This window comes from Helianthus annuus, chromosome 10, assembly GCF_002127325.2.
Source record: "Helianthus annuus cultivar XRQ/B chromosome 10, HanXRQr2.0-SUNRISE, whole genome shotgun sequence".
Lineage (NCBI taxonomy): Eukaryota > Viridiplantae > Streptophyta > Magnoliopsida > Asterales > Asteraceae > Helianthus > Helianthus annuus.
The window spans coordinates 162,825,507-162,838,166 of NC_035442.2; the positions used below are offsets into that span (position 1 = coordinate 162,825,507).

At 36.7% G+C, this 12,660-nt stretch overlaps 1 protein-coding gene across 1 annotated transcript; it reads left to right on the plus strand.

The window, feature by feature from the left end:
* Positions 1–4,985: 4,985 nt before the first annotated feature.
* Positions 4,986–11,056, plus strand: LOC110886303 (probable E3 ubiquitin-protein ligase LUL4). Its single transcript, XM_022134092.2, has 3 exons — positions 4,986–5,631; positions 9,587–10,100; positions 10,781–11,056. The coding sequence occupies exons 1-3, from the start codon at positions 5,102–5,104 to the stop codon at positions 10,892–10,894; spliced, it is 1,158 nt and encodes a 385-aa protein (XP_021989784.1). The 5' UTR covers positions 4,986–5,101; the 3' UTR covers positions 10,895–11,056.
* Positions 11,057–12,660: the final 1,604 nt, after the last annotated feature.

The window sequence follows — 12,660 nt, forward strand, 5'->3', positions numbered from 1 at the left end:
GGTTTTTGGTGCATAGTATTTGTTTATCAATCAAGTAGTGAATGCATTAGAACATAGTTGTCAATAGCGATCGCTACGCTCGCTATAACGAATAGTGTAGCGTATAGGTCTAGGCTCGCTGTTAGGGTTGTAGCGATAGATAGCGATAATAAAATAAAAGCGCTTAGTGGTTAGGGTTTTTATCATTCTGAAAAAAAGATGGGGCTCTCTGCCCCAGTGCTCTCTGAAAAAACGCAACTCTCCGCTCTCTGTCATCTTCCACCACGCAAGTCTCTGCTCTCTCATCTTCCATCACGTAGCTCTCTTCTTCGCGATTTAACTCTTATTCGTCAGGCATGTTCTTCCTCTGTTCCTTTATCTTCTTCAATTTCATCAATTCAAATCATGATGTGGTGTGCTTCTGTTTATATTTGTTCAATTCGTGATGTGGTGTCTTTATCTTCGTGATTTAAATCTGTTCATGTGCTAAACAGAACAGGTTATTCTCAGCAATGTCCTTATCTTCTGTTCCTTTTATGATTTACAAACAGAATGACAAGTAAAAAGGAAGCTGATCCGGGGTGGACATATGGAACTTTGGTAGAAGGAACAGAAAACTTAGTTATGTGTAATTTCTGTATGTTTCAAGTGGCGGGATTACAAGACACAAGCATCACCTTGCTTGGGATTCCCCAAATGTGACGAAATGTACCAAAGTTCCTGCTGATGTGAAAAAAATATTCAAAGAACACTTGAGAAGAAGATACGTGCACGAGAAGAGATGAATAAAATACCACATTTTGACAACGTGGTAGCTTTAGAAGACGATGAATTTCCTACTTTTAATAGTGAAGTTCAATCAAAGGGAAAGAGGTTTGTATCATCTGCTGCTTCAACGGCTAGTGAAGCTAATAAAAAAAGCAAAAGGCCTGTTATATTTAGTGTTCAAGCCATCTGGTACATCAGGGAAGAAAGGGGGGAACTTAGTTGGAAGTGTAGAATACAAAGACGTCCAAAAGAAGCTAAGACTTGATGCGGTGCAAAAATTTGCCCGTTGGATGTATGATGCAGGTCTTCCTCTCAATGCGGTGAGGTATGATAGTTTGGGGCCCGCAATTGAAGCGATTGGTAGATATGGTTACAGTATGAAACCCCTTGGCTATCATGAGGTACGTGTTCCAATGTTGAAACTACAGTTGAAACATAACAAAAAAATTTTTGCAAGATAATGAGGTTGAGAAGTCAACCTATGGGTGTTCTTTGATGGCTGATGGATGGAGAGACCGGAAAGGAAGAGCTTTAATAATTGTTAATACTCCTCGAGGAAGTATGTTCATTAAATTGGTCGACGCCTCTAGTTATTCTCACACGGGAAACTAATTACTTTTTATGATTTTCTTAACTGTTAATTTGTTATTACTTACTAAATACAAAAGACTTACTAACTTTTAACATCTCTCGTAGCTGAGAACATGTTCAAATTATTTGACCAATTTATCAAGAAGGTAGGGCCCGATGAATGATGATGTCATTCAAATAGTGACGGATTGCGCAGGTAATAATGTTGCTGCAGGTAAACTTGTGGAGGAAAAGTATCCACACATATATTAGACTCTTTGCGTGGCTCATTACATCAACTTAATGTTTGAAGACATCTTTAAATTGTCTCATTTAAAAAGAACTCTTAAAAAGGAAATTAAGATGAACAAATACACATACAATCGCACATTGATGATTAAAATCATGTGGCCGTTTGAAAAAGAAAGCAGGGAAATATTCTCGATGCATAAAGAAAAGGTGATTGGGGACTTTAATCACAAGTTGAGAATCACCTTTTTTAGGAACCATACTATAAGACGGGGAGTATTTTTATTTTAATACTGGTAAAACCGTATGTGTGCATGAATTATTGGTATTGTTTTTTCTCTTCTTCACCTCTCAAATCTATGTGTGTATACTTATATGAGTTATATCTAACTTCATTTTTGTGTCATTGATGTTTAGGTTTATAGATGGTTGATTTTGTCGTAAGCGACTCAACATATACAAGTTTTCTTGACCAACAAACACGCGAACATGAACAAACAACTTTATGTTCTTAACTAAATAGTTTGACAACTAAAGGGCTTGTAGCTCAATGGTATCAAGATGTTGCATTGGTGTCCCTCCCAAGTCTCAAGTGGTGAGTGTTATTGGAGACCAGTGAACATTTTAAAAGTAGATTAGTAGATGCAATTATTGTTAAAAAGACTAAATAATTTGACAACTGACTAAACCATTATACATACTATAAGACCATGCGGTGTGGTCTAGCGCCCCTGCCATCTCACCCGCCATAACGTCCAATAGCGCCCCTCCCCCCATTTCCTAAGCGCCGAGAGGGGGGGGGGGTTATAGCTTGTTCCGTTGCTCTGGTAGTGGGTGCTAACGGCTAGTTTTTGTGTACCCCTCGTAATTATACCCTTTTTCAGGGTAATATTTCAAAAAAATATTTTTTTTTCTTTTAACACTCTATATATCCCACACTTTTTTACCTAAACAATACCATTCTTTACAATCTTTTCTCTTCTATTTTTATACTAAACCACACCATTCTATTTTTATACAATCTCACATCATTAATCCCAACAACAACCAAAATGCGTGAGACCCAACAATCCAATTTGGGCTAATGTCGCAAACAACGAGCAAGAAAATTGATACTCCACTTGTCGGAGCAGGACCAAGCCATTTTAGAAGCTCATAAGGCAAAAATCCGAGCCAAAGATATGCATTTTTTAGAAGGTTCTTATTTTTTTTTTAAGTTAATTGTTTTTTTTAATTAAGCATGTAGGTTTTTTTAAGTAACTTTGTAGTTTTTCATTTTATGTAGGTCGTATTTTTTTAATTTTGTTTTAAATAAAAAAGATATATAAATTAAAAGAAAACCAAAATTAAATAAAAAAAGGTAATCATAATAATAGTTTTAAACCATTACATGCACGTTAAGGTAAGGGGCTTTAAAGCCTTATATGTGACATATATCCTACGTGTCAATGATCCAAACCACCCAACCTAAATATTTTATTTTGGCACATCAATCAACTTTATCTCCTCAACTTTGATATTAACTAATTTTGGCCCTCAACTTTAATAATTACATGTTTAGCTTCTTACTAAAGCAACTTTAGCCTCTCAACTTTAATAATGACACGTTTAGCCTCTTAACCACATCACAAACTTTAACCCCTCAACTTTAATAATAAACAACTTTAGCCCCTTAACTTTAATAATGACATGTTTCGCCCTTCAACTTTAATTATGACATGTTTCGCCCTTCAACTTTAATCATGACATGTTTAGCTCTTTAACTAAAACAATTTTATCCCCTCAATTTTAATGATAAACAACTTTAGCCCCTTAAGTTTAATAATGACATGTTAAGCACCTCAACTTTAATAATGACATGTTTTGCCCCTTAACTAAAACATCAAACCACATCAACTTTTGTAATTTGCTTATTTTTATCTACGTTTCGAACTTGTTGCGGAGCGCCGATGGTCACCCATTGGTTATTATTAGTATTAGTATTACTATTACTATTATACATATTATTTGAAAGTGTCCATGAACAGTGGTTTAAATTCTTTTAATATTGTTTTTCTAAGTTTTTAATATTATATTGTTTTTATTAAGATTTTAAACATATTTTTTTTCTTATAAAATGAATGCACACCGGTATCAATGTTGTTTTGTTTAGTTCGATATTGTTTTTTTTTTCTAGGTTTTCATTATTATATTGTTTCCTTATTAACTTAAGTTTTCATTATTATATTGTTTTCTTATCAATACGTTATCAGTCTATCGAAAACATAAATGATAAAAATAAATAGTGTATTGATACAAATGTTGTTCAATCGGTTTCAATTCGGTTTGCTACGATAGCGGCACGATATCTCTTTTAGAAATAAAAATCACAATGTTGAAATAAAATAAACATAAAATGCAAACGAACTGAACCGATATCAACTAAACAACATCACTTTCGATATCGATATATGTTTTTATTGTTTTCGATGGATGTAATGTTTTCTCTTTCGACTATTATAGCGAGTGCCGATAACGTAACTAACCAAATTGATACCGACTGAATTCCTACCGCGAAATGCGGGGAAATCTCACTAGTTATAACAATTACCAAACTTGTTTTGTGAGTGAGTTTTACTATTCATTGAATGGTAATAGCTTCTCTTAATTTTAAATTTCACCATTTATACTATAAACAATATATGTTTTAACTCATTTACATTTATAAAAATTATTTTTTCTCAAATAACTTGTGTTCCTTAACTTCTAAAAAAAAAAAAAAACTAAATACATGGTTGCGATTAATTTTTTCTCAAGGTTTAGATATAAACCTTATTGAAAACGCAGTTTCACTTTTTTTCCTTAACATTCCAATATAAAATTTATAAGTTATGTAAAAAATGGAGCAGTGTCCAAAATAAAACAATTTTTAGTATTGCAAGCTATACCGAGTATCAATACTGTAAGAACATGATGAGCGAACTGATATCAACCCAAACACGATATGTACTTATATTTATTTATATGGTTTTGAGACCATGGGGTATGGTGGGCGTGGGTTGGGGGCATGAGTTGACACGTGGAAAACAAACCCAAACCCCCGCCCATGGGGTATGGTGGGGCTTGTGTTGGGGGCATGAGTTTGGTTTGGCCATTGAGAGCCCGCCATGTCACCTTACTAGCCCGTCTCACGCCCGACTTCAAACCCACGCCACAAGGGCCACGCCCAAACCCACGCCCCAACCCAAGCCCCCCAAGGTAGTGGCTTGGGCGTTTTCAGCCAACCCACACCCCAACCCAAACCCCATACCCCATAGCCTGAATGGATGTAAAACAGGTAATAACATCATTTACAACACACGTACTAATGTCATCGTAACATAAACAGCTATACGGTTAGATGAAAGTCAAAATTGTTCTTGATAGTTTCATCCAAACCGTGTGTTGACAGCGTCTTGACAAATTCAAATTCAACCACCAGCTCAAACCAAACCAAACCAAACCCCAGATCTCCTCTTCTTCTCTACCAAATTCCCCCAATTTTGTTTCACAATCAATGGGTATCTCCTTCAGCAACAGAAGAAGAAACAACAACAACAACAATTACTACCATCAAAACCCACCTTCTCAACTCATCTCTTCTTCCCCATACCCTCCCCCCGATCCTTCCTACTCATCTCCGCCCTACATCTACTCTCCGCCACCACCACCGCCGGCACTCCCACTGCCCGCACCCCCACCCTACCACCCCTACACCACCGATGGAACTGGACCTGGAACTGGAACCAATTACTCTAATAATAATAATATGATGATGGTGAGGCCTAATTATGGGGTTTATAATCATCATCATCATCCGCCACCGCCGCCGGGATACGGGTATGGTTGGGGCCCACCGATGAGGCCGCCGCAGATGGTGCCGGTGCCGCCGCCTCTGCCGCCGCCGGCTTATGTGGAGCATAACCAGGCTAAGAAGGTGAAGAATCATGTGAACTTGCATAAGGATACTTTGAAGGTTGAGGTTGATAAGGAGAATCCTGATTGTCATTTGGTTTCCTTCGTGTTTGATGCTTTGTTTGATGGCAGGTTAGTGGTTTCTGCTACTTTTGTTGATTGTCTTTTGGGGTATAAAGTTATGTTTAGTTTGTAGATGGTGAAGGGGTTGTTTGAAACATAGTTTTTGTAGATTTAGATCACCTGCAAAACAGTCATATTTCGTTCATTTCGACGATAAATCGTATGCATACCCCGATACCTGGTATAATCCCACCCATAGCCAAGCTATTGGTAGGGTCTGTGGAGGGTGGGATGTAGAAAGGGCGTCGTGTCCGGGCGGGCGGGCATGTTTCGGGTTTTGTTTAGACTTTCGATAATGAAGATATGATTTTAGGTTATGTTTCAGGAAAGATCCGACGTAGTTTTATAGGAAAGTCTTAGGGGACAGAGAGGCTGCTTCTAGAGAGACCCCTAGCTTCAAAGTCATATCCAGAGTAAAATGGGTTGTTGAGATAGTGTTTGGGTACGCTTTGCTATTTGAAGTTGTAATAATCAAAGAACGAGTTGTTTGCGTGTTTGGAAAGTCATGATTATATATATAAAAACAAAAGATGAGATAAACAAGGACATGTAAGCAAAAAACAAACAAATGTAACTGGTAAAATCTCACTTATAGCAAGCTATTGGTAAGGTATGGGGAGGGTGGGATGGGGTAAAACGTGAACACAAATAAATAGAAAACAAGTAAAGGACACAAGAGATTTCCTTGATTTGGTCACGGTGTGCAACCTACGTCCACGGGGGTAACTCAGGTTTTCGTATTATTGAGTGATAAAGATTACAAGTACAAGAGATTTAAAGATAGACTAGCTAATTAGGGTTTAACCCGTTGTTGAACTTGTTAAACAAGATACTAAGCAAACTGGGCTCATCAGGGTTAGGGCCGGCCGGACTCCTCTCCTTTTCTTCTCTAATTTTCGGCTAGCACTAGTGGGCCGATGACAACATAATGCCAACACATGGAATTAAAATAGCAACAACACAATCGGTACTAAAAATGGTGAGAAAACCATAGTAGTAACAGATAAAAGAGTAGAGAGCCATGGAAAAGGTAGCACAAATCCCCTTGAAGATACCTATACGTTCCCTAAGGAACCTACACGCCAAGACCATGTTAAGCCAAAACTAAGGCTAAGGCAACCAAAAGTGTAGGGAAAGCTAAGGCCCCAAGAAACAGCTGAGCCAAATCTATACACTCCCCTGAAACATAAAGTTGACAAGATAAACAAAAGACATGAAATGATAATTTTTAGCTTTATCCGTAAATTGGGTTGATCAAGGTGATGATTGTAGTCATTAAATGCATCTTACCTCAGGTAGCATTTTGAGTGTTTGACAACACATCTTATAGTCGGTTCTATGAGTTGCATTACATTTCAATGATTATTGCATACATATCTCTTCAAGTTTTTTTTTTTTTTTTTTTTTTTTTTTTTTTTTTTTTTTTTGAATTTGGATTCCTTACTGTACTTGGACTAGCAAGTATTGAGCTAAACTGTATTACTTTTACAGTGCTATTAGCCTATTAGCCTATTAGGCTAAATTGCATCTAAAAGGCAAATGGTTCATACTCATATTTCTGTGTATGGTTCATACTTTCAAAATCAACATTTCGGGGTCCACATTTTCATTTTGGAACATATTAGGGTCTACACTTCTTGGTTTTAAAATGCGCGCATTATGCGCGCATAATGCGTGATGCGCCCGACGCACTAATGAGAGCGCATCGCAACAGCTGATGCGATGCGTTTACGTGATGCGAGAATATTGCGCGCATTTCGCATAATGCGCTCATCGCATAATGCGCTCTGATGCACGCAACATTGTTTCTTATGCTTTTTTCCAGATTTTATGAACTGTGTTCGGTTTTTTCCATAATTAACATCTTAGGATGCTTGATTTGAACCAAAAAACACAACTCTTATCCTCTAATTACGTCAGTTGTTTTACTTTAAGTATGTTTTTATAAGTTTTTATGTATAAATAATTTTTAACTATTTTTTATAATGAACGCATCACATACGTGATGCGCGCATCACGCATCACATACGTGATGCGCGCATCACGCATCACGCATCAGATTTTTGGACTAAACGCATCGGAGCTCATCACGCAATTTAAAACCAAGCTACACTTTCACTCTGTAATATTTAAAGGTTCATACTTTCATTTATTTCATTTACCAGTTACCACATCGGCACGGCGGTAACAGTTAAGGTACATTTGGACTTAAATAATAGTTTATACAAAGTGTGGATGCTAAATTGTTGATTTTGAAAGCCATAAATCATAAGCAGGGAATTGCCTCAAAAACCAAATAGATTTAAGACCTATGCAGTTAATGCGGTAAAATATCGAATATCGGTCAAGGACCGATATTTGAAATATAGGTTATCTCGGTGAGATATCGGTAATTTTAATATAATGCAGAATTTATATATATAGCAATTTAACACCAATAATTCAGTGATATATCAGTGATATATCGGTTATATTGGTCAAATATCGGTGATATATCGGTTAATATCGCCGATAATATCGGTACCGATATTTGACACCAATATTATACTAAAGGACCGATATATCACCGATATATTACCGATATTAACTGCATAGTTTAAGACTGAAAGTACAAGTATACGAAGATTATATAGATTGGTTTGCTGGTGTATTTTAGAACATAAATGTACGTTAGGTCATTAGGGCTTACGTAGTTCACCATATCCTGATATAAAATAGGCATACTTGGACGGAATAAGGAAACCGAACAAATCTAACTTAGAAAACTAAAAAAATCAGAATTATACAAACAAATATATAAAGAATTCTGGTACAATTAGCATTGTCTGATACAACTAGAGTCTGATAATTATTGTGTCATTCATTCTGAGGTAATTGCCTCTACTCCTCTAGTTATATACAATACCTAGACAGACTACAACAATAACAAAAAAGAAAATCGCATAAATCTAACTTAGGGAAATACATCATTCAAAACGATAGCAACTATAATAGGATTCCTAATGCAGGTAATAACAACAACGGTACCTAGTAAATTCCAAAAATAGCAAAGCTATTGCCGATCCCTCAATCTAAACACACCTTAAGGACTACTTGACAGTTCTGGCATATCACACAAGTGTGCGCAAGGCGGTTTGGCTTTGAGCTACAACAAATCGAAACTAAAACTTTCAGTTAAGATATTTAAAAAACTTATCAGTTTAGGTTAATCGATGAGAATTGGGTCATTTTGGTATCAGTTAATAACCCAAAAATTTTAATCGGCCTATTTTTCTTTTTTTTTTTTAACTTGGACTGATAATTTTCACTCAACCTTTCGACGTGGGATCACTTTTATATGAAAATTCTCAATGAACCCTGCCTAAGACAAATTATATCATTTATTTGAGCTGCCACTGGGGTATTGTGCGACAAAAGGTTTGCAACTAAATTAAAGGGGAAATTTTATACGGTTGCGGTTAGACTTGCTATGCTATATGAGACAGAGGGCTGGCCATCAAGCAGACACAAGCGCACAAGATGGAGGCATCAAAGATGAGGATGCTGAGATGATTATAAAGTTATATCGGATAAGATAAAGGAGGAGAGATTGATAATATAGTAATAATATTTGAAAATAATAAATACTTTTTGTTGCCAACAAGTTCATGAATGAAGCATCATAATTCTGTATACAAGCTTCTGTAACGCTATGTAGATATCGAGATTGTCTTTTGTTCTTATAAACCGAGGGCTATGTAGATTCAAGATTGTCTTTTGTTCTTATAAACCGAGGTGATTATAAAATTATATAAAACAACGTATCTGGATATAATATACATATAAAATATTTCTAAAATTTTCTTCTAGTGTGTTGCTAAACAGAAAATAGCACCCGCTATTTCGTGTCATAGATGATGCGATGTCATTATTTACCTCTCTTCACAACTAATTATTCTTCCCTGCGTAAATGTCTAAACGACAGCATAACAATCTATTACTTTGCAAAAGAAGAGCCCGATTGCAAGTTTATTCCAGTATACCCGGATGCATTTGTACCAGTCAAAGTCCCTTTCCAAAAAGGAATCGGTCAAAGATTTCAACAGTCATCAGGAACCGGCATTGACTTAGGATTCTTTGACTACGACTCTCTTTCGAAACCATCATCAGGAGAAGACGTGTATCCACTCGTGATATGCGCCGAAACCACCGCACCTTTAATCTCTATTGATGATCATCCTTATGACCCGTTACAAAATACCGTTTCTACCCCTCGTAAACAGATCACACAAGCGGTTCTGGAGAAAAATAATGGGGATTCTTTTAAAGTTAGAGTTATGAGACAGATATTGTGGATTGATGGAGTTCGTTACGAGTTACGTGAGATTTACGGAATTCAGCAATCTGAGGAAAGTTTCGATGATACGGACTCTGGAAAAGAGTGTGTTATTTGCATGACTGAACCTAAAGATACAGCTGTACTTCCATGCAGGCATATGGTAAGTTCTTGTTGCATGCGTTTAAAATATTAGTGGTCCGTAAGATTAATGTTAAGAAGTTTAAGTTAATTCGGATATTGTTAGGGCTGCAAACGAACCGAACGGACAAGACCTTGTTCGTGTTAGTTTGTTAAGAAATATACGTGTTCACGAACTGTTCATGAACGCTTACCGAACTAGAGTTTATGTTCGTGTTCGTTTGTTAAGGAAATGAATGTGTTCGTGTTCGTTTGTTAATATTAGGCAACAAACGAAAACGAACATTGATGAACACAAACTAATGTTCATGAACACAAATGGAAACAAACGAACACAAACAAGCGTTCATGAACGATATAAATAAAATATAAAAAAAAATAAAAACACTAATGAACTATCGGATATAAACGATCACGTTACCGAACGCTCACGAACATAAACAAACGAATGCGGGCTCTGTTCATGTTCGTTCTTTTAACCAAACGGACGAAATTTCTTGTTCGTGTTCGTTTGTTTAATAAACGAACAAACACCAACGAACTTCCCACCTAACGGTTCACGAACTGTTCGCCGAACGTTTGGTTCGTTTGCAGCCCTATGCATGCATATAAGATATTAACTATTTTTTTATATGTTCTATGTTTGATTGTTTTTATAACATTTTTTTTTAATTCTAACTTCTTTTTTGCTGCATGATTCAGTGTCTATGCAGTGAGTGTGCAAAAGCGTTGAGACTTCAATCTAACAAGTGCCCGGTCTGTCGTCAACCGATTGAAGAGCTAATGGAGATTAAAGTTAATTCAAGTGATGAGTGATCTTAAATTCTTTTCTTATTACTAAATCAAGATACATAAGTATATTCTTTTCTTCTTGTGTTGTAATTAATATTTTATCACGTTTGTTTATATGTATGTATGTATGTTCAAAGCTGCTATCTTTGTCCATGGGCTAGTTAACCATGGTTTCTTTTTTGTTGATGATGATCTTGCGAGCCATAAAGTCGAGTCAATGAACCTAAACTTCTGTAAACTGAATGAACCATTGTGTATGTGCCCCCCCCCCCCCCCCGGACCCACCGGTTTTTCGCTCGTAGTGTTAGTTTTACTGAAAATTTTTGAAATTTTATTTTTTGTAGTGTAAGATATTGGATTTTTAAGAGTTTGGTCCCTACCTATTTGGATTTTAAGATTCCGGCTTCAACTGAGTTTTCGTTCAAGCTCCGCCACTAGTCAAAGGCATGCAAGGTGCTCACCTAGGCGCCTATTGCGGCACTCCGGCCAAATTACGCCCAGATTGTGCATATTTCGGTCTGAAGAGAACTGATCTGAAATATCCAAAATTGGTCCAAAAGTCCGTAACCAGCCCAAAACAACCTAAAACGTGTCTAACCCCTAAAAATGTATGTTTATGATGTGTGCCTTATTTAAAATTGCCTCACTTTTAAGGTGCCTTGCGCCAAGGCCGAAGGTACCCTTTGTGTATTGAGTGCGTCGTCGACTACCTAGCCTAGGTAACCTAGGTTTGGTCTGGTGTGTTTATTACGTAGACGAGTCTTGCTATATGTACAACTTGTATGTGGGTCATATACATTCACATTACACGACAAATTTGACATTCTCTGACATTTGTATAAGACATTCCTTGACATCTCGGCTCATATAAATGTCATAGTGCCAAAATAAATTTTAAGGTGTGTGAATAGCCTACACTTTTACAATTTTATCCCTACTCCCTTTTTCTTATGCAAGCTTGGAATGTAATCTTTGCTTTACAACTTCTTTACCCTTTTAGTCAAATTGTACATCCTTGTCTCATGTTTTTTCAAAGTTGATGAATAAAACAGAAGTAGCTGCGGCTGCTTTCTGCTTTCCACTTTTACACTTTACACCCTGGATTCTTGTTTTTGCCACCTGTACCCCCCTAGATTCTTGTTTCTAACACCTGTACCCCCTATATTTACATTTTAAAAGTAACCAATGGGGAGAATATTTAGGTAAGCTACAACGGGCTGGTTACAAAAGCCCTTTTGGGCCTCGTGTCTAATTTGGCTTGGAATCTCACTTCTTATTCTCCATTGGTTCTGCAAAATTTCTGAGATCCACACCTAATGGGTTGGGTTGGTCGCGTTGACCTTCAACTATCTTTGTCTACTTTTTAATAAATAAATAAATTAATATGTTATTATGTTCACTAACCCAAGTTATCACAAGAATAATCTAAAGTTTTAAAATAATTTATAAAACAATTTAGGGATATCGCATTTAAGTAACCCAAACTTTTACTAATCGGCCAATAGCACTCCTAACTTTTGATTTGTACCACACTCCTCCCAACTTACAATTTATTTTCCTCTGACACTCTCAAACTAACTAGACGCTATCCCAGTTAGCTGACTTAGATGTCACTTCATGAAACAAGTGCCACATCAGATGCCATGTCATCAAAAGCCACATCATATGTCACGTCAGACGCCGTGTCAACAAAATATGCCACGTCAGCAAGAAAACTAACTGGGTTAGAGTTCAGTTAGTTGGGGAGTGACAGAGGAAAATAAGTTGAAAGTTGGGAGTGTTATCAGCCA

Coding starts and splice junctions, on each gene's coding strand:
- LOC110886303 (XM_022134092.2), top strand. CDS start 5,102: ATGGGTATCTCCTTCAGCAACAGAAGAAGAAACAACAACAACAACAAT. Junction 5,632..9,586: donor GATGCTTTGTTTGATGGCAG/GTTAGTGGTTTC, acceptor TCTAAACGACAG/CATAACAATCTATTACTTTG. Junction 10,101..10,780: donor TACTTCCATGCAGGCATATG/GTAAGTTCTTGT, acceptor TGCATGATTCAG/TGTCTATGCAGTGAGTGTGC.